This window comes from Rhea pennata, chromosome 1 (genome assembly GCF_028389875.1).
Source record: "Rhea pennata isolate bPtePen1 chromosome 1, bPtePen1.pri, whole genome shotgun sequence".
Taxonomy (NCBI): domain Eukaryota; kingdom Metazoa; phylum Chordata; class Aves; order Rheiformes; family Rheidae; genus Rhea; species Rhea pennata.
This window is the reverse complement of record NC_084663.1, coordinates 48,033,821-48,054,209: the sequence shown is the minus strand read 5'-3', so window position 1 is coordinate 48,054,209 and position 20,389 is coordinate 48,033,821. Positions and strand designations below refer to the sequence as shown.

Genomic DNA, 20,389 nt, shown 5'->3' with positions numbered 1-20,389 from the left:
GCCTTACAGTGCGAAATACGAAGATATGAAAGCTTAATATTTAAAATACTAGTATTTTTAATGTAAAATTTAGTATTTTAAATTTAAAATTTAGTATTTTAAACACAATTTAGCAAGCTGATGATTGCATGGAGTTTATTTTTTAAGGCTTTCCAGCTTTAAGGCTCCTTAAAGAGTGTTTGTATGCTTCTATAAAGCACTGCTTGTTTGATCAGTCTTTTCTTACATCTATTTAGTTCTCTCATGCAGGTTAAAGTACCTTAAATTCAGAAAGCTCCTGATTAGATTAAGCTTTTGAGAAGACAGCTTTTCTGTGCAGAAAGACTATCCTATGCAACACTTTCAATCTCCTTTTAATCCAGCTGTCATTTCTGTCTGAGTTTCCTTCATGAGTGTGGAAATGCCATGGCTTGGAATATGCACAGGAATATAAGGCCTGCTCTGTTGATTGATGGTATAAAACAGTGCCTGACTGCTTACGGGGTTCCTGCAGAGGCTGCAGAATGAGCTGCTTCATGAAATGGTAGTGTTCTTCGTGCCTCTCATGATGTCTCATTAAGGCAAAGGAGAACTTCTCAGATGGCCAACGTGTATGGTAAATTGATCCAGAATTGTTCCTACAACATTAAGACTTTCCATAATACTACCAAAATAGAAAAAGAATGAAGGGGAAGTCTTGTGCAAGAACATTGTTAATTTGTACTACCAAATGAGCTTCAGACCACTGAAGTCTTAATTTGTTAGCCATCATTTCAATACATAGTAGTTTGGGGTCTTCAAGCGAAGACTCTGGTATTGGATAACATCACTATTACAAAAGCAGCAGTCACACTAGGCATCAGCAATCCTTTAGATAAGTATGGTAAATGTAAATAGCAGCATATACATCAACTGCAGAGTCTTGGAATAACAGCCAGTTTTTATTCTAGCTAAGTACATCTGCCTCATAAAAGATTAAGCTTCACAATGAAATCAAATTTCTCTTTGAAAACTCAACAAAACCTTTGACTAATTTACCTGTTAGAACCCAGAAATTGTAATAAAAAAAACTTGTCCATACAACACTCTTGAGCACATCTGAGGCTCAAGATGGTGAATTGAAAACTATTCTTGTTTCTAAGTATTTCCCATGATCAAACATTCCCCTCTTGGTGGTTCAGTCTATGTTCAACTGTTCATTCTGCTGTCTCTTTGTAAGCCAGGCTCTCTCAGAAGAGAGGCCTACACTAAAATTGCAACAGAATGCTGCTGAAATGATATAATTCCGCTATTTGTTCAGTTAGGCACATTTTAACCTATAGGATAAAAACCTCTAAATGCATACTCTGTTCTGCATGAGCCTTCTATTTTGTTAGCATTCATTTGTATTTTCTGTGAAATAGTTGATGAGTTTCTTTACTCTTCCAAATAGGTATGAGAGTCTATCTCTAAAAAGTAAGATAAAACTTACTTTCCAGAGTGGAAGACCTCGGAAGACCTTTTTCAGCATGTTCAAGTGTGTTTCTCAGTTAAAATTACTTTCCTTATCAATTAATAACATTACAAGCAGCTTTGATTCTTTTCCTAAGATACGTGCATTGTAGGAGTTTTACCACACTGTATCGTGATGTTTTGAAGCTATGGAATATAAACTGTACTGTGGATTTCAACCTAATGTATGCACAAGCATACTGCATTTTTCAGAACGTCTTAAAGATCCAATTTTAAAACTTTAAATTAAGATGGAATGAGAACCAAAGCATAGATGGTTCTTGCCACAGCCTGTTCAAATGTAGATCTGTTTGATCTGTGAACTAATTAGCTTAAACAAAGGCTTTTCTGAGATAATCACTTTGTGAATCTTTTCTTATATTTCAGCAACAAGCTTTAGTTTGAAGGTCAGATGCTTTACACAGAAGAGTACTAGTCAGAGCTTAAAATCTGAATGCACAGAGTACAAGTGGATGTGTAAGCTAAATTGAATTGAATAGGATATATAATTGTTGGAACTTTGACTTTTGAAGGCATATGAGTTGGCTGGAGTGTCTTAAGATTTAATTTTTTAATGAATATTAAAATACATTTCTTGTAGACTGGTGGTCTGTAGCTTCAGAGCATATTAAGTTCAAGTGTTAAATGTAAATTAAGCAATAGGAAAGACTTACGTAAGGGTTCTGTTCGTATACTAGCTCCTTTGCATCTGGGCAATAGTAAATGCACCACTTGCGAACTTTCCTACTTGCGTTTGATGGTCAGTGTGCTGATGCAGTAAACTATTACTTCAAGTTAGCCTTAAATTTTATAAATGTAGAACACAGATTATAGCTTGCTTACAAATAAAAGGTTTATTCTTACTAAATACATCTGCCTATGAGGGATTATTTCTGAAGTCCTTTTTTGAAGCATGCTTAGCTTTCAGGGCTGTCTCAATCATAGCTATTTTTTTTTAGGGGAAGGAAAAGTAATATGACTTTTCACAATCATCCGCTATTTAGAGTGTTGTTAAAAGAACACTTCAAGAAACATGTTTATAGCTTCTTCTAGGTTGGTCAATACAGTATTGTCTGGTAGCACTAAAATGAGTTTCAAGTCTGTAGTCTTTTCATGCCTTAGTGTAATGTAAACTTCTACATGTAATGTAAACTACATGTAAATTTCTGTTTTGTTTGGTATTTTTCTGAGCCAACTGTGAAGGCTCATGAGATTTTTGGATTTTTTAACAGTAACAAATATTATCTAAATCTTGTTTCGTGGATTACAGTCTTGAATTACTATCTTCATCTGGTAACAAAGCTCACTTATTTAGTAATAAATATAAATTTGATTTTGGGTAACTAATTTAAGATGCAGTACTCTTCTGCTGCCATCGTCAAATTGCATCAGTCATATCAGTCAAACTATAATAGTCATAGCAGAGTCTTTCCAGAGATAATTGTACAAGTATCTGAATCCCGCTGCTCAGAAAGATGTGTACTATTTCCATAAGGTGTCTCATCACTATAGGTTTTTAATCACTTGAGTGTGACAGTTGATAGCTTTAAATACAGTCACTGATAGTTTCAATAACATGTAAACATAGGATTATCTAAAAGTTGATGTTCCTAATAAGATCTGCTACTCCCTCATAATCATTTTAAGCTCACTTGTTTTGAGGTGGACACACATGCACCTTTATATTAAACTTTAAAAACCAGAACTTCAGTAATGGTTCTTACTGACTTCCAGTTACGGTAACTGTTACCTGAATTTAAAGTTTGGGATGTTAGCAGACTGGAGGTTTGAAGTGAATTGCTTTCAACTATTAAACCATGTTAGGGAACAGTTGAAAGTGCCACTATTAAAATTAGTGAGTAATAAGATGCAAATAGATTTAGAGAAGGCTGGAGTGGCCACTACTAATAATGCTTCAGAGTTCATGTTACTTAAATAACCTATCTCAATTTGCTATTGCAAAAATTGACTTCAGAAGTGGAATGCTAATCAAAGCAAATAAAATCTTGCACTGAAATGATAAATACAATTATTGTAAGATCTTATGTGACTTAAATATGCTTTGTTTTATGATGGTTGAATTTCACTGCTTTTAATTTCATTATGCATTGCCATCTTCTTACAGAAGTGGACTGTTGGAACTTGCTGTAACAGGAAGCAATTGAATTTTGCAAGATTTGACATCAACCTGAGTTAAGGGTATTACTTAAAGAAGTTTGGAGTGAAATTCTTCTGTAAGGATCAGCAAAGAAACTAGGTTAAGATTGTTCCATCCCATCTGTACCTGTGTACTGAAAGACTTGTGTATTGTCTGTTGAAATGGCCAGGTAGAAATGAGCTAATGGAGCAGATCATTTCTGATCTGATTTGGTATAAAAATTGCTATGTTTAACAAAGTATACAGGATTTGGAGCAGAACTGCTCATTTATCCAAAATCTTTCTGCTGTTCCTCTGAACTTTTTAGATGGATATGCAGAGTAATCTATAACACTATTACAGCTAATCTGCAGAACTGCACTGCTTTTGTAGTATTAATGCAACATTATTGAATTTTTCTGTGAACCCTGAGGAGATATGTTGGTGAGTTATGACACCACTGAGATACTTCAGAACGTTTGAGAACCATATTAATAGCTGGTTGCTGGACTATTAGATGCATAAGAATGATAGGATTGAAATGCAAAGCATAGTATGAACCACTAATCAAGCATTGTTATCGCTCTTGTGGCAACTTGTACGTGAAAGCCATATCAAGTCTTGCCATGGCTTCGTAATTAATCTCAAAGCTTTTCAATGGCTAGAACTGTATTTTTATTAACTTCATGTCCTTTCTTGAATTTGGGTATATTTGTGCATCAAGAGTGCACAGTTCCTCTTAGAGGCTTGACCGAACTTTTCTTAAGGCCATTCAGCATTAATCATAATTGAGGTAAGCTTGATGTAATTCATTGTGGGGCAGTCTGCTTGGTCTGTTCTTGCCTCATTAGCAGCTGCTGCAGCTTTGTCGTAGGTACAACATCTGAATTTGTCTGATCTGATGCTTATACTGACACAGCTCATGATCAGATGCCAACTGATAAATTCTCCTAGGTTACTGGTTATCCAACAGCCTCCAGCTTTTGGGCATTACATAAATATGTGGTATGGTTTTAAAGACCAGTCTTTCACAGGTAGTTTGTTTCTTCACTTAAAGGGTACTTTGGCAGAGCATGCCGTAGTCAGTTTATTGAACTATGAAGAATGTCTGTTGATCAAAACAGTGCCCTCTAGCATACAAGTTAACACCATCATTATGTTGTAATGCAATTTTTCTTTGCAGTTACTGTGGTGAAAGTCATAGAGATTTAAACTGAATTTTGAACTAGTTACTTTTTTGCTGTTAAGCATAAAACTTTCCACATCCTATATGAATATTGCTTTCTGTCTTATATCTCTCTAGAAAATAGCCACAAACAGTGCTCTTAACAGAATCTTGCAGCGATAGTTTTGTACAACTGCTGGAAGTGGGGGCAGTCACTCAAGTGTCTTTCAGCATTCTTCAGTGCAAACTCAGTTCTGTACCTTAGTGCTTAAAATGATAGATAAACTACAACTTAATTCTTTCCGGAAAAGAGAAGAGCAGAGGACTGAGACTTTTCTGGAACAATCTTCTAAGGTCGGGTGGTTAAGTGTTCATTCTTAGACCTCTGTGTAGACACAGTGCTTTAGCTAAACAATCTTCTGACCTGACAGGGTAATAGCTAGTGGTCTTTTCTTTGTTTGACTCTTGTTTCTAGATGAGATCCATTGATCTTTGGAATGTGTTTCTTAATGAGGCCTGATTTTCTTGGTTCTAGGAAAAATGGGCATATGATACCTAAAGGTCTTGTGGACCTGGAAGTATCCAACTTATTGTTCATCTGAGGCTGGCAGCCATGATGTCTTATGGAGATATATGATTATTTGTGCTCATCCTGCCATGTTGTGTTGGTAAAGCATGGTCACTCTGGAATGTCCTGCGCACAGCAAATCTATGTACAGACATGTAAAGTATGTGTGTTACTGTTCTGTCATGTAGATGCATGTGTTCATACAAGATACCTCAGCTGAGCATGAATTAAATGTTAAGTGCCTGTGTAGTCTGAGAATCTTGTGGATAGATGCTTATTTCTCAGTTACAAAGCTCTCTCAATCAGATGGAAGGTCTAATCTTACTCTTCCTATTCCTTCTGTAGGAAGGTGGTATTGTACAATTTTGCTTTATTCAAAGAATAAAATGTGGATGATGTGGGAGGTCTGAGTTGTGATGAAATGGGCTGGAGGGGGGTTACAGATGTTAGGACATGGACGTGCATTGAGATATACTCCATATGCTACAAAAATACTTCATGTGTGGGTTAGCTTAGTTTTGAAACTTATTTTTGAGTTTTACACAATTTGAGTTCTTGGGAATGCACAAAAGCTTGCTTAGCTTGAAGTCTAAGATGAAGGTTTCCTGGTGCTTAGTGATAAGTTGAGACTTGTAACTTGAGCGCCCCACGTGACATCCATCAGTGCTGAATATTACAAACTCTGTTTTCCTTTGGACTGGTTTACTTCCTGGTACTCTTAAAGGTTTCCTGTTGATGATGAACCATATGCCTGTCCCAAGCAAATTCAAAACAGGCAACAGAGGCAACAGCTGTTATAAGAAGTTAATGGTTTAAGAAAGTAGGATAATGCAGTGGCTGTTGAGACTACAAATACCACTTTCATACTTTGTCACTCTGCCAGCTGAATATTTACTAAAAAATATTATAAGAAATATGAAGAGCTTGTCCTTAAGCAGAAATTTGTTCTGTAACTTCAGTACAAGTCGTAGGACTGTCTTACAATATGCTTCAGTGTAGCTGCTGTGTAACTGAATGTGTATTTATTTATTTTTCTAGACTGTACATGCCATTTGGCTTGGGAACAGACCTCACCATGGGACAACATCAAAGATATCTCTCCAGAAGGGGTCTTTTTCTTGGGTGATGTGTCTGCTCTCCTGACTGTCTTCATACCCGAAGGATTTATTTTCCTCTTGGAAATATTTTAAATTGAAATCTTATTCCTTACTGGAAACTTTCTACACTAAAGACTGCACGCATCATGGGTGATATGGCAAACAACTCAGTTGCATATAGTGGTGTGAAAAATGCTGTAAAAGAAGCTAATCATGGAGATTTTGGAGTCACTCTTTCAGAGCTCCGTTCTCTTATGGAACTTCGAGCTACAGATGCACTGCATAAAATACAAGAATGTTATGGAGATGTACATGGCATCTGTACAAGATTGAAAACTTCCCCGAATGAAGGTAAGTCAATTTTCAGACTAATGTTGAAGAAACTCCATTTCAAAAAACATTAGTCAAGCAAGCTAATTCTTTTTATGTAATAATGTTTATGAAGTTATGTAATAAAATACTGTTTCCTATTCCTTTAAGACACTATGATAGTTCAACATGTAATAAATAAGCAAGGATTTTCAGCTGGTCTAACTGCATGTGCCATTCTGTAATAGTGGCAGGATTGCACTTTGGAAGAAACTTTTTTGATGGGGGAATCCAGATCTGAAGTAATAAAGCAACATGCCAGTGTTTAAGTTAGTTTGAGCATGCAAGTCTTGGGATCAGCTCATGTGACCTGTAGTTCATAATTTAGATCATGCTATTATAGAACACAAGGTTTTTATAGTTTTATGTAGGTCTTATTAATACTTATGCATTGTTCTTGCATTCCTTAATACAGCAGTTTTTTAAATTGCAGACATCTGTTTTCTAACTTTACTGTATCAAATTCTTAATAGTGGATCCAGATTTAAATACACAATATTTTTTGTAAATTTCACTTTATCTACACAGAATAACTACTGATAAAGCTTTAAGCACTAAGGGTTCTGTGACTCTTTGGTAGAAAGTAGGCAAAGTGACCACACAAACTTTATTCTCTTGAAAAAGCATCTTGTTTAAAGAAGTCTTTGCCATTTCAGGCACACTTCACTAAATACCACTGAGCATATCTGATGCACTTCTTCTCTAGAATTATTCCTTCAAGATAATCTGTATAAATGTTAAGAGAAAAAAAATCAGTCTCCTCACTAGGACTTTTTCAGCTCTTTTCTTCAAGATCTGCTTATTATATGTTGTTGTTCTCCAGCTGAAGTGAAAGCTGAAGGCTTTCATAAAAGAAATAGATTCAAGTGATGTCACTTATGCTATCTGAGCTATAGTTAGTATCCTGTACAAGTATTTCTTACATACGGTTACACAACATTGATAAGTTTAATAAGTCATGTTGTTGCTAGCAATTTGGAAGATCCAAAATCAAGAATTGATTGATTGCAAGTTGTGGTGTCTTAGTATTTAAGTGCTTATGTAACTGTTGTCCAGTGCAGCTTGATGCTGATGGCAGTGAAATAACTGCTGTCTTAATCCTGAAAAATTATTGCTTTCTAGTCTTAAGAAATGCTACAGAAAGCTTTGTCTACTTGCATCAAGAGCAGCCAACTAATGCCTTCAGATACTTTGGGTGCATCTGCATTTAGGAAACTGTGTCAGGTTGCTTTTGAAGCCAGACTCCTGATGTCCCTTCTAATTTATCATGAAATGGTATTAGTGTGTGAACTGGATTCCTCTTACTGAACAGATTTCTTTAGGAGATCAGTTATTAAAACTGACCTGCCAATGAGTGTTCAGTACATGGAACTAGACCAGAGATAGTTTGAAGAAACTTTAAAACATGAGTAGTGTAAAATTTTCATGATGGAAAGAGCTCTAGTTATCTCAAATAGGCACTGAAGTAAGGGTTAAATCCTGTTTCACAGTAGTCTGCAAGGTGTCTGTTCAAGGACTACTCTTACTGCAAGCTAGGTGAATGTATGACTGTAGGTGGCCTTGATATACTGGGCACAAAATACCTGGAAAAATGCAGAATTCACATTCCTTAACTTTAACAACAAAGTTAGCAGATGAGAATCATGAGTGTGAATGTACTGAAACTACAAGAGCTAGAGGATCTGTTCCTGCAGCACGGCTTGAGCTGTGGTGATTGTACTACTGTACTGAAAATTGTATGGTCAGAACCTTTTCTTTTAAAAAGGATATGACATTTACATATATTTAACTGATGATCACAGGACAGTGCAGTGACAAACTTGGTAAAATGGCATAATTTTGAAGTGTGACTAGCTCATAAATGCAACAGACAGCAGTCAAACTTGATAATTAGCACTAAAGGTTAAGAAAGGTTACAGAAGAAAGACTGTCTTCTATCTACAAAGGTGGTGTTTTGATTCTAAATCATGACAGGAATTTTTAGAAAACCAAAATTCTTTATAAGATAAGTTGCTGTGAATTCTCTTGGAGATATTACATTGTAGAGTCTTTTTAAGAGTGATACTTGGTCTCTTCATTGTCCAATTCAAGTTGTAAGAATATAAATGGAGAGATTTCTAACAGAGGAAATGCGTGTAAAACTATAAAAACGGCTCAGTATTATAGAAGTTCCAGTTTTGTTGAAATTTGTGTATAACATGGCTTCCCACTCAGAAGCTTTCTGTATGACACAATATGCTTATTTGCATAACTGCTAGTGGCTTCATAGCAAAAGTACATATAGCTCTGAAATACAATGCACTGGATGAGAACATCTTTCATGAGTTCTTGCTTTGAAGCTATTTACAGTGTAGGCAACGTTTTCCATCAAAAGGTGGATCAAATCTACCTGACTTGAAATGAAAAATGGGAATTATCCTTTACCAGTGCTACTGGAAAAGACACTTTGAGCAGACTTTACTGCTTAGTGTTTAACATTTGTCATGTCCTTTATGTGTACAAATGTATGCGTGTACAAATATGTATAAATGCAGTTGTTGCACAAATATCACAAGTAGTAAACTCCCTCTTATATTCTGTGGAGATGGACCACGAAAACATCAGTGTTTCCATAGATCTACATCATCTTGATTCTATAGTAATATCTACTTCTCAATTTCCAATAAAATTTTAGACAAAGTATCCAGTAGTTGCTTCCTCAGTATTTTTCCATCTTAAACCCAAATCACATAAATGACCCTCATTAAAATACATAATGAACAATACAGTGCATTGGTTACTGCTCAGGCCTGTCTGTTATGAACTGTGAAATTACTAGCCACGTGCTAGATATAGCAAGCTCAGTAATTGTACATGATTGCTTATTGTAAATACTAAAAAGTCAAATGCTTTTTTTTGTCTTTGCTAGGCTTATTTACTAATCTTTTAAGTGGCACTGGTAATACTTGGACTTTAGATTTGTTAGAAAATATTTTGCATTCTTTGGAAGCCTTTGCTATATACTTCTGATGTTCTGCTTTCTGGTACCCTGTGAAGAAAGGAAGAAAATGGTGTCACAGGCATCATGCAACTAATCTTATGAACTCTGCTTTTTTACAAGGATGAGATAAATGACTTCTGTTACAAAATAGCAATATATTGTGGCCTTTTGGGATGGCCAACCTGTCCAGAGTTTCTCTAGATCCTCTAATACAACTTAATTCTGAAAATGGTCTTGCTGTGTTCCTTTTTTGAGTTTGAGAGAAAAAGTTGGCATCTCAAAACTTAGACTTCAGGTGAGAAATGTATTGCTACAGCTACACAGTAAAAATGCTCCTTTGTATTAAACTTCTAGAACTGTGAATCTAAGAATGCTAGAACAAATCTAACTTATATACTCTAACAGTATATTTATTTCTTTTTGAAATTGAAATAATCTACGCATTTTGCTTTTCAGTTAGGCAATTATTTAGCAGTTTTTAGCATTTAAAACTGAGCTTCATACTTCAGTTGGCTTTGCAAAGTGTCTCATATCATGTGATGCTTTAAGAAAATGTCTGTTGAGATGGGTCCATTAATTAAGAAATGCATCTCTCTTACTATGAAAATCAGTTCCAGTGGTTACTGTTCTTGTTAATTACCTAGTATGTTTATAAGGCTTTAATGTCACTAACTGATTGGGTTATATGTAGAAAAATGGCAGTTAGGAAAATTGTTGTCTTTAAAAAGATACTTATCATAGTCTTTGTGGCACAAGAGAGTTGAAGTATCTAGAGCTGTGGCACATAGCTAGAATTGTGGCCACTTTGCCTTCAGAAAGGAGCTGGTTGTTTAAATACAAAATAGTGTTAGATAGCTGGAAACAGCTGAAGAAATAAACAGAAGGTATTTATGGCAGATATTGAGTGAATGGTCTTTTACTGAATGTGCTTGGTATTCCTTTATTTTTAAGGACTTAGCTAACTCTAGAAGTGTGTAAGGCAGTGTGTAGTGAACACCTCTGACTCTTGACTGCTAGTGTCCCATAAGCATGGTCCTGGAATTGAGGCAGTGAAAAGGATTCTTGAATATGACAAATAAGAAGATTGATCCAAAGTTTAGGTGACAAATCATAAGATATTCACTGCGAATTGCCACGTATCACCTCTCTTTTTGTATGAGAGAAGGTATGAAGAGACTCAGGTTTCAGAGTAGCAAGCAGCTGCTGTCCAGGTGGAAGGATGTGGCAGCACCGTTACATAGCTGCCTGTAACCACATCAGACTTGTGATAGATGTTAGGTTAATTGTCGATTCCTAGGATGCTATCTATGAATACAGAACTCCTTCAGTGGGAACTAGAGCTGGCTTCTCAGGCTGTGATCTTGTTAAAACTGTGATGCTACTCAGTCTTTACAGCAGTAACTCTACTAATAAACTTATCTTGCAAACCTATTTACTTTGTCCTGAGGTGTGCTTGTTGCTAGTACTGTCTTGCTATGTCATACTAAGTGCAAGCAGATAGACCTTCAGCTTAGTTTATGTTGGCAAAGTATGATTTATTAAATATAGTTGTTTGCTGTAGTGGAATTGATTAAGAGTAATACTTACATAATTGTGTTTAATGTACAGCTTTTCAGTGTTAATATGAGTATGTAGTTCCCTCCCCCCACCCCCCACATACATACTTATATGTATGGAGTAGCATTTGATTCCACTTCATGAATGGGAGATCTTAATCACTTCTAATGTCAAGGTGAAAGGCAAATAAGCGTCACTAACTTTGTCTTCTTATTAATTAGGTTTAAGTGGAAATCCAGCAGATATAGAAAGGAGAGAAGCAGTGTTTGGGAAGAACTTTATACCTCCTAAAAAGCCAAAAACATTTCTTCAGTTAGTATGGGAAGCACTACAGGATGTTACACTAATTATATTAGAAATTGCAGCCATAGTGTCCTTGGGCCTTTCTTTTTACCAGCCTCCAGGAGGGAATGAAGCATGTAAGTAAATATTTTTAAAGTAGCTACCTACCTTTATTATGCTACTAATTTTCCTGGTCCAGCGCAGCTATCCTGTAAATCTGATGGGGACGGCAAGTCTGAAAAAGCAGCTTATTGTTTCTTATTTGGAGAATATTAATAAAACTGTTAATTTGCCTTAAAGTGGCAACTTGAGTTTTCCTGCGTCATTGTTCAGGCTGTTTCTGACAAATACTAAGTGCTTAGTGAAATATTTAGTGAAGTAAAAGCAGCAGAAGGAATAGATTGTCTTAGATCCAGTCATATTTCTGTGCAAGTGTTTCGTTAGCTTTGCCTCAAATATGTTTAAGCAATTTATAATTTGTCATGTGCTTTCTGTGGAGAGTCAGCATATCTTAAATTTTCCTTGACTTACAATTTGATACTGATAGCTTTCCAATTTAAAAAAATGAAATCCTATTTGTAGTTTTAAACAAAAGATGGAGGGATCTGTCCTTCATGAAATGAGAGATGGTTTATTAAGATAGAAGTGAAGTAGGAAATGTTGACAAAGCAGAAGGTAGATAACTAGTTTTCTAGTCTGGCCTTCTTATGCCTTCATTTAACAAGATAATAAGGATGAGTAGGTTTCTGTATCAGCTTCTTCTATGTTCAGACAAGCAAGGGTATAAATTCTAGGTGATACAACCTCATGCACCTCCAACTTTCGGATTTTCTAGCTTTGTGATATATTACCCCTGAAACTAAATCTCAAGTTGTAAAGAAGGCTAGCTAGTAAAATGTTCTTCTATTTGATTAGCTTTTTTGTTTTATGAAGTAACTATTTATGTTAACTTGCATCTAAAATCTGTGTGCTACAGTATGTGGATCAGTGAATGTTGGTGAAGAGGAAGAGGAAGGGGAAACAGGTTGGATTGAAGGAGCAGCAATCCTCCTATCTGTAGTTTGTGTGGTATTAGTAACAGCTTTCAACGATTGGAGTAAAGAGAAACAATTTCGCGGATTGCAGAGCCGAATTGAACAAGAACAGAAATTTACAGTCATCAGAGGTGGCCAAGTCATCCAAATACCAGTAGCTGACATAATCGTTGGAGATATTGCACAAGTGAAATATGGTAAATAAATTAAATAGTTACACTTTTTCTTTTCTTTCTTCTTTTTTTTTTTTTTTTTTTTTTTTTAATGAGGGACTGAAGTTAACATTTCTAATGACCTGTTTTAGGTGATCTCTTACCAGCTGATGGTGTACTCATTCAAGGAAATGACCTCAAAATTGATGAAAGCTCACTGACTGGAGAATCTGACCATGTTAAGAAATCTTTGGACAGAGATCCTATGCTGCTTTCAGGTGTGTGGCACTTGAAAATTCTTGAAGAAAGTGATAAGTTTTGGGGGACTGGTTGATTATAGTTTTGAGGTTAAAATCTAGCAACCTGGACCTTATCTATGGTGACTCCTAGAAGTATCCAGAAACCGTAACACAACTAGTTCAAAGTTTGATCAAAGTAAGCTGACCCTTAAAACTCACAAAAATTCTTGCTTGTACAGTTGCTTTTTTCTCTATTTATTTTCCAGATAATTTTCACAGTTAAATCTCTTGGAAAATGCAGTAATTTATGCATGGTCTTACAGGTTCTCAAACTCCATATTAAAAAAACTATTTACTTTATACTCTGCAGTACAACTGTTGAAGTTTCAGTGGAAAACCTGATGCAATCTTTCAGGTACACATGTGATGGAAGGCTCTGGAAGAATGGTAGTTACTGCTGTAGGTGTGAACTCTCAGACTGGAATCATCTTTACGTTACTTGGGGCTGGAGGAGATGAAGAGGAGAAGGAGAAGGAGAAAGAGAAGAAGGACAAGAAAAGTAGGCATCATAATCTTAAAGGGCTGGGAAGGGAGGGGTAAAGTGAATGTTACTGGACGTAAAAGTGCTTTAGTTCTCTGGAGCTAGAAAACTTCCTGGAAAACTTCTTAAAACCTCATGCTTTCTTTACATTTCACAGTTGAATGATCCAGTGGCCTGAGAGTGTATGCTACTGTTAATAACTGTTGTCATGTGGATTTCTAATTAAACTTCAGTTATCAATTTGATCAATTATAGGTTGAAAAGTTTGTAATTCCTAACCAGCCTTTTAGCATGTAAATTGTTACGCTGCTATCTTTTGCAACTTTGCAACTTCTACGTGCATTCATGCTGCATAGCAAGTACTTGTTTATAGCAGTTTATTAACAGTAATTAAAGCTAATAAATATCTAGTTCTGCTTTTACCAGATGGGAAATGTCCTGTGTAGTGAGCTCTTGTATGGCAAATGTGCCACTTGAAGAGGAACAGCTTGAATCATTGATAATGTAGTGCTGAGTTTATAACTTAAAAAATAAATATAACCTATTTTGGTGAAAGGTGAGAGACAGTCCTTTCCTCCCAACACTTTTCTTCCGGAGTTGAAACTTTGAATGCTCAGATTTATATAAGACAAAAACCAAGTGATCTTTTTTTCTAATTTTTCTTTTAGGAGGCTGGGGTGGAGGGGAAAAGGCTTATACCACAGATCATCTTAAAGGCTTTCTGTGAAATGCAAAATGGAATATCTTCCTTACTTTGAGGGACTTGGTCAGTAACTAGCATTACAAGGTCACTTTTCTAGGCCATAACTTTTATCCTATCTATACAAGAATCAAAGCTTAGTAAAGTTAACTAGTAATGCTTTGATGTTGGCCTTTACAAGGCATGGTCAGGACAGAGCTGTGAAATTCTTGTAGAAACTGTTGTGAGGTCTACTGGATGAGACTGAGCCTACAAGAACTCATGCCAGAAAAATTATACTTCTTCGCTGGAGTAACAGAAACAGTAATGCAAAGCCATACAGAAATATGCGTAGGAATCACAGTAGTCTTCAAATTAAGGAGAAGGTTGTTGAAATGTGTGGTCTGTGAAGGACCTAGAATTGAACTGTGCTTCTGTCATGTTGGCCTAATCTATAAACACTTAAATCTTAGCCCTTCTTGAAACTTTCTTCCAGTTTTTAGATAGTTTCAAGCTCAAGTGGTATAGTGAAGAGTAAAATTGCAATACTGCAGGATTTGTATAGAACAGTTTCCTTTTTCTCTTACAGAGGAAGGAAAAGGAAACAAGCAATATACCAGCCGCTACAGGAGATACGGGAAAGATCATAGCTCTCATTCTACCACTGTATATTATTCTATAAGAAGAAATCTTCTTGGAAGATAGTGCTTTGGTGTGTTCTAGGGCCTGAATACTTCTTTGTCTCCTGAGATGGATAACTTCTTCTTTTGCTTAAATTTGAAGCCTGATAACCTGAATTTTACCAAGGAGAATCTTAAACTAAATTGGCTTCTCTGTGAACATTAAGGAGATTAAAGTGGCTATTTTTAGTTGTGTGTATGTGACTCGGTTCAGAGTGAAAGCATATGTAGATACAGGTAGTTAGAAGTATCTCAAGTATAGAATTTTGTCCTTGTAGGAAAGACAAATGAACTGGGAGAGAACAAATAGTAACTTAACAGATAACAATGAATCTTAAACTGAGTGAAGTGACATCTTCTGGAAAAGACAAATATTTTTCGCCTTAGCTATTCTGAGGATGCTGGGGGGAGTCTTTTATGTGTAGAAATAATACAGAAGACGTAATTGATGTCATTACTTTTATCAGTGAGTAATAATCAGAGTTACATATGTCAGATACTTACTAGTGAAGCTGCAAATTGTGGGTTTTGTTCGAGTTCCTCAGTTTCCTGTTTTCATTTCAAGTTAATACACGTGATTACTGTAACCTTTGTTTTCTCTAGCTATGAGAAGAGCTGACACCTTGTCTATAGATGAGGTAATATCTGAAAACTGTTAACCTTAAAACTCAAGCAAAAAAGGTAGTAACCCCCTAATGAACTATACATATGATGAATAGTTCTTCTAGTTACATTTAACTTTATTCATGAATTTATATTCATTATTCTAATGTCCTTCCTTACAATCTCTTGCTGAACTCCATATCTGAACAGAGGTAGGAGCAATATGTTTTTATGAACTTGAACTCTTCTGTTACAGCACTAACATTGGTATGTTGCCAAGAGATTATCTTCATGCTTGTGTAAAGAGGGTTAGCATAGATCCAGTAATCCAGTGCTGTGCCTCCATTAAGCTTTGGTGTGGATTTATAAATATTTTATACTACAGTAGCTTCTGCAGTGTTGCACAAAAGCACTGCTTCTGGAAGTGAGGTCTTACAGTTATAAGACCTCATATATAGGCATATATATGCATATATAAGGTAGCATATATAATATATGAAATTAATACATAAAACTTATGGTAGTAGTCAGATAAACTGGAAGCACAGAGAGTGAGACTGAGGCCACAAGAATCACTTAAACGTAGCAAACTCCAGAAACTCTTTTTCCAGAAAAAGAGTTTAGGCAAGCCTTTTAAACATTTTCCTCAGCAGTAAATGCTACCCTCTGCAATCACCTTCCCACTAAACATATTTCAATAGGGCAAGAGTCTGGCCGGGCTAGGTCAGGACTTCTGCTATGTTTCTACCTACTCGCTTATGAATGTCTGTATCAGTCATCTGTGCAAACTTAACTATAATAATATAATACTGAAGGAAGTCTTTTAAGGGAAAAATGAAGTCCAAAGAACTGATGTAAGCTGGTTTTTGCTGCCAAATGTATTGTATAGTAATGTTGACTTCATTTGAAGTCTCAGTTATATCAGACTTCTGTCTCCAGTGTTTCAGATGGATATTTTTTAAATGCAGGTCCTTGCTTCAGCTTTTTATTTATTTTTTTATTATTTTATTTTATTAATTACTTTTTAAATTATTTTTTTTGTAAGCCTTAGCATAGAAATAGATTTTGCATGGCTGACTAAAATATAACTTGTTCCTCTCTCCACTCCCTGACAGGTAAAAAGCAGGATGGAGCTGTTGAGAACCGTAATAAGGGTAAATGCAATTTCTGTGCTCCTTTCTTAAAGTCCTTATCTTTTGAGAGTGTATACAATAAATACATACTTTCACATAGAAATACATACTGAACGTAGTTAAATCCAAAATGTTTGTGCTAATAATAGTGTAAGTGAATCTACCTTGCTTAAATGAACATGAGTCTCAAATCTACATTGCTTAGATGAATCTACATTGCTTAAATGAACGTGAGTCTCAAAATAGATACTACGGAAGTAACAGCAATGATTTTGAAGCTATCTTGTTTAAATATTCAAGGATGTTTGGACATCACTGGATAGAAAATACCAAAATATTAATGTTTAGCAGTAACTGGGTTTATTGAGCTTTATAAGTACCATTGATTTCAGGGATTTTAGAATGGCTAAACTTTATTTGCTCACTACTTCTAGCTAAAGCTCAGGATGGTGCAGCCATGGAAATGCAACCGTTGAAGAGTGAAGATGGTGGAGATGGAGATGAGAAAGACAAGAAGAGATCAAATTTGCCAAAGAAAGAAAAATCTGTTCTCCAAGGCAAACTTACAAAGCTAGCAGTCCAGATTGGCAAAGCAGGTATGATTTTAACACTGCTGTCCTTATTTGATGTCGCACTTGAATAAAGTTGGAACATAAATTACTCGTAAGGCTAGCTTCAGTAGCTAGCCTGGGCCAATCTGACCGTTTTAAGCACTAAGTACCAATGTATGTAATTATGCTTCATTCACAAAGTGTGCAGATGGTTTCTCAGACCGCGTTATGTTGATTTTTTTCCCCCTTGATTTAAATAGACTCAGTTTGTAGTCTCAGCTTCTAGAACAGAACACTCCAACTTCATACCTTTCATAATAGTTGTCTAACCTTATCTTTAGAAAGGTACAACACTTAATGATTCACCTAGAGAACTATAAATTGACTTAATCAAGTATGTGGAAAAAGCAGTAGAGACAGTCAGGTTCTCTCTGACACTTCCAGAGGCTTAGGATTTTTAACATATTCTCCAAAAACAAAGTTTTACTGACTTTCTTATTTTTTCATTTCTGTTACTGTGTCAATCAGCTAATTTTTCATCTATCTTTCAAAATATTTGAAAAACTGTTACTTATTGAAGATGAATTAAGACAGCAATGTCATTCAGTGCTAAAGAATCACTGAGACTAAATTCTAGGCTATATTGCCTAGCATGTAGAGGTTTAATCACAGTATTTCAAGCTTTATTTTGCTGCACATAGAATTATTGAAAGATTCAGATTTGAAGGAACCTGGAGGTCTTGTAGACCAATCTCCAGCTTAAAAGGACCAACTTCAGTGTAAGTGTTTTAGGAGAGTTATGGAGCTGAGGACAAAGCAATAAAACTCTAGTACTTCATAATTATATATCTCAGTGTTCTTTTTCTTTGAGAAACTTGTACTAACAAATATTGAATAAAACCTCCATAATATGTTCAGTGTAAGCTATCTTCAATGTTGTTGTTCTTAAGGTTTTTCATGTCTTTCATAAGTAAAAACCCTTGCTGTTCTTTTTGTACCTTTCGACCTCTTCTAATATCCTACACACTCTCAATGTTAATCATCAGCTTTATGCATGCACTTTTCCTGTCCTGCCTTTTTGAGTTGTGCCTCACTGAAGTATTTTTCTGTGAAGAACTGACACCTTAGTGACTCTTGTTCCAGCCAAGCCTGTTTTCCTTCACTGCTTTCCTGTGGTGTCCCAAGTGTGCTACCCAATTTGCTTACAGCAGTTTCTCCAAATTACGTCTCCAGTTATTTCCATTTGATTGAACACTGTGCTTACTTTCCATACTTACTTTCCATACTTAATAGCCCACCCTCACCAAGAAGTGGGGTATAAACTGTTATCAGCTTTCTGAGTAATGCACCAATATCATCAGCAAAGACCTGTTGAATTGGTTCAGTTATCATTCTGCTTAACTGATTTGCCTTAGATACTAAACTTACCTGTTCACAATTAGATCTAAACTTCTCAATTAAGTGAAAAGCCAAACAATTCTTTGGGGGGGGAGGGGTCAGGGCAAAAAAAAATGCATGAGAAAAGTAGTTGTATTGGTGGAAATCAGAATTTGCTTTGTACAACCCCCATGCTTCCTGCCTTGCCTGTTCAAAATCTTAACTGTAAGCTAAATTCCATCAAGGAAGAGTTGCGCTTGGCTTATCTGGAGTCGGTATTGACAAATGTTTAAGATGACATCTGAAAATGGTTTATTCTCTTTTTAATAAGGTTTATTGATGTCTGCAATCACAGTCATTATCCTTGTGCTATATTTTGTGATCGATACCTTCTGGGTCCAGAAGCGACCATGGCTTGCTGAATGTACACCAATTTATATTCAGTACTTTGTGAAGTTTTTCATTATTGGAGTTACGGTCTTGGTGGTGGCAGTACCAGAAGGGCTTCCACTTGCAGTCACTATATCCCTGGCTTACTCTGTTAAGGTAAGTGGGCAGAGGGGGAACAAACTTTAAAAGTAGATAGGTGAATTCATCAGCCCTAAACTCTCAGTTGAAACTTGCTACATCAAAGCAGCGGGTTCCTAACAGACTGAAGGAGGCTTACTTTCCTTCCTTCACTTAATGGCACAAGAAATCCACCACAGTATATTTCTTAGTCTCAGAATTTACTCTAACTTAAACAGTCAGCAGGGACAGACTGTTGTCACCAAATAAAGACAACTTTGCCATTTAGATTCATCTTTTCTTAGGTGTATAAGGTGTATTTAGTTCTCTGATGCAATGTTACGATAGCATAGCGTTTCTTATAATTGATATATTAGAATTTGTAAATAATACAAACTTCTGTAAACCTCAACTTACACCTAACTAATACATTAAACAAGCAATTACCGGAAAAAAAAATAGATTATTACTCTTTGAAGGCTGAAAATGACTTCTTATTCTGTTTCTGAATTTTGCAGAACGTATGCTATTTGTTGTATAGCATACTTTATAAACTCCTGTTCTACCCTCTAACGCTTCTTCCTGCTTACAGCATCCTGAAACTGTTCTGAAAATGTCATTATGTAGACAATGGCTGTGTATGCTCTGTTCCAAAACTTACCAAACTTAGTACTAACTTGTACCCTTCCTACTGTAGTATTTGAACTTACTCTGCCACTTCAAGGTTGAAATACTATCTAAGCCTTTTAGGTAAAGACTTAGAAGAAAAGGCCAAATAAGCTATACCATAGACTTAGTAGAGCATCACACGATATATATTTCAAATACACTACAATCAGACTTAACATCAGATACAAACTGGAATCTTGGTATTGCTGCTAAGAGAATGAACACTACAAGTTTCACAAGTCTAACATTGCTTAAAAGTCTTTACCTAAAAGGCTAAGAGGAAAGACCAATGGACTTCAGACAACAAGTTGGACTTCTGCCTTTTAAGTGAGTTCCGTCTCACTTGTTAAGAGATGTTTTAACATTGTATCTGGTAATGCTCAATCTGTGCATCTGCTCCACTTCTAAAAAATATCAAAAACTACTTCCTCATAATAGTTTCAGTTAGCTTGATATGCAGATGTGGGAGATTAAGACTGTATCTGCGGACTTTGTTCAAAATGCAGCTTACTATGACATGATAGACTTGGGAGAGATCCTTACAGGATAGGGTACAAATTCCTACTCAGTAAGATACCAGATAACTTAAAAGCTATGCA

General features: G+C 35.8%; 1 protein-coding gene across 6 annotated transcripts in view; it reads left to right on the top strand.

Annotated features, from left to right (window-relative positions):
* ATP2B1 (ATPase plasma membrane Ca2+ transporting 1) overlaps positions 1 to 20,389 on the top strand; it is a 65,280-nt gene that overhangs the window by 23,030 nt on the left and 21,861 nt on the right. For 4 of the 6 annotated variants that reach the window (XM_062585125.1, XM_062585124.1, XM_062585115.1 and 1 more), the window contains exons 2-9: positions 6,379 to 6,788; positions 11,565 to 11,762; positions 12,602 to 12,856; positions 12,964 to 13,089; positions 13,466 to 13,609; positions 16,669 to 16,707; positions 17,121 to 17,282; positions 18,946 to 19,160. In XM_062585125.1, the coding sequence (XP_062441109.1) occupies positions 6,584 to 6,788; positions 11,565 to 11,762; positions 12,602 to 12,856; positions 12,964 to 13,089; positions 13,466 to 13,609; positions 16,669 to 16,707; positions 17,121 to 17,282; positions 18,946 to 19,160 (1,344 nt within the window). In that variant the 5' untranslated portion in view covers positions 6,379 to 6,583. Of the gene's footprint in view, positions 1 to 3,693; positions 3,728 to 5,307; positions 5,501 to 6,378; positions 6,789 to 11,564; positions 11,763 to 12,601; positions 12,857 to 12,963; positions 13,090 to 13,465; positions 13,610 to 16,668; positions 16,708 to 17,120; positions 17,283 to 18,945; positions 19,161 to 20,389 lie in introns of those variants that run through there. The other 2 variants (XM_062585099.1, XM_062585128.1) reach the window with 1 other exon arrangement.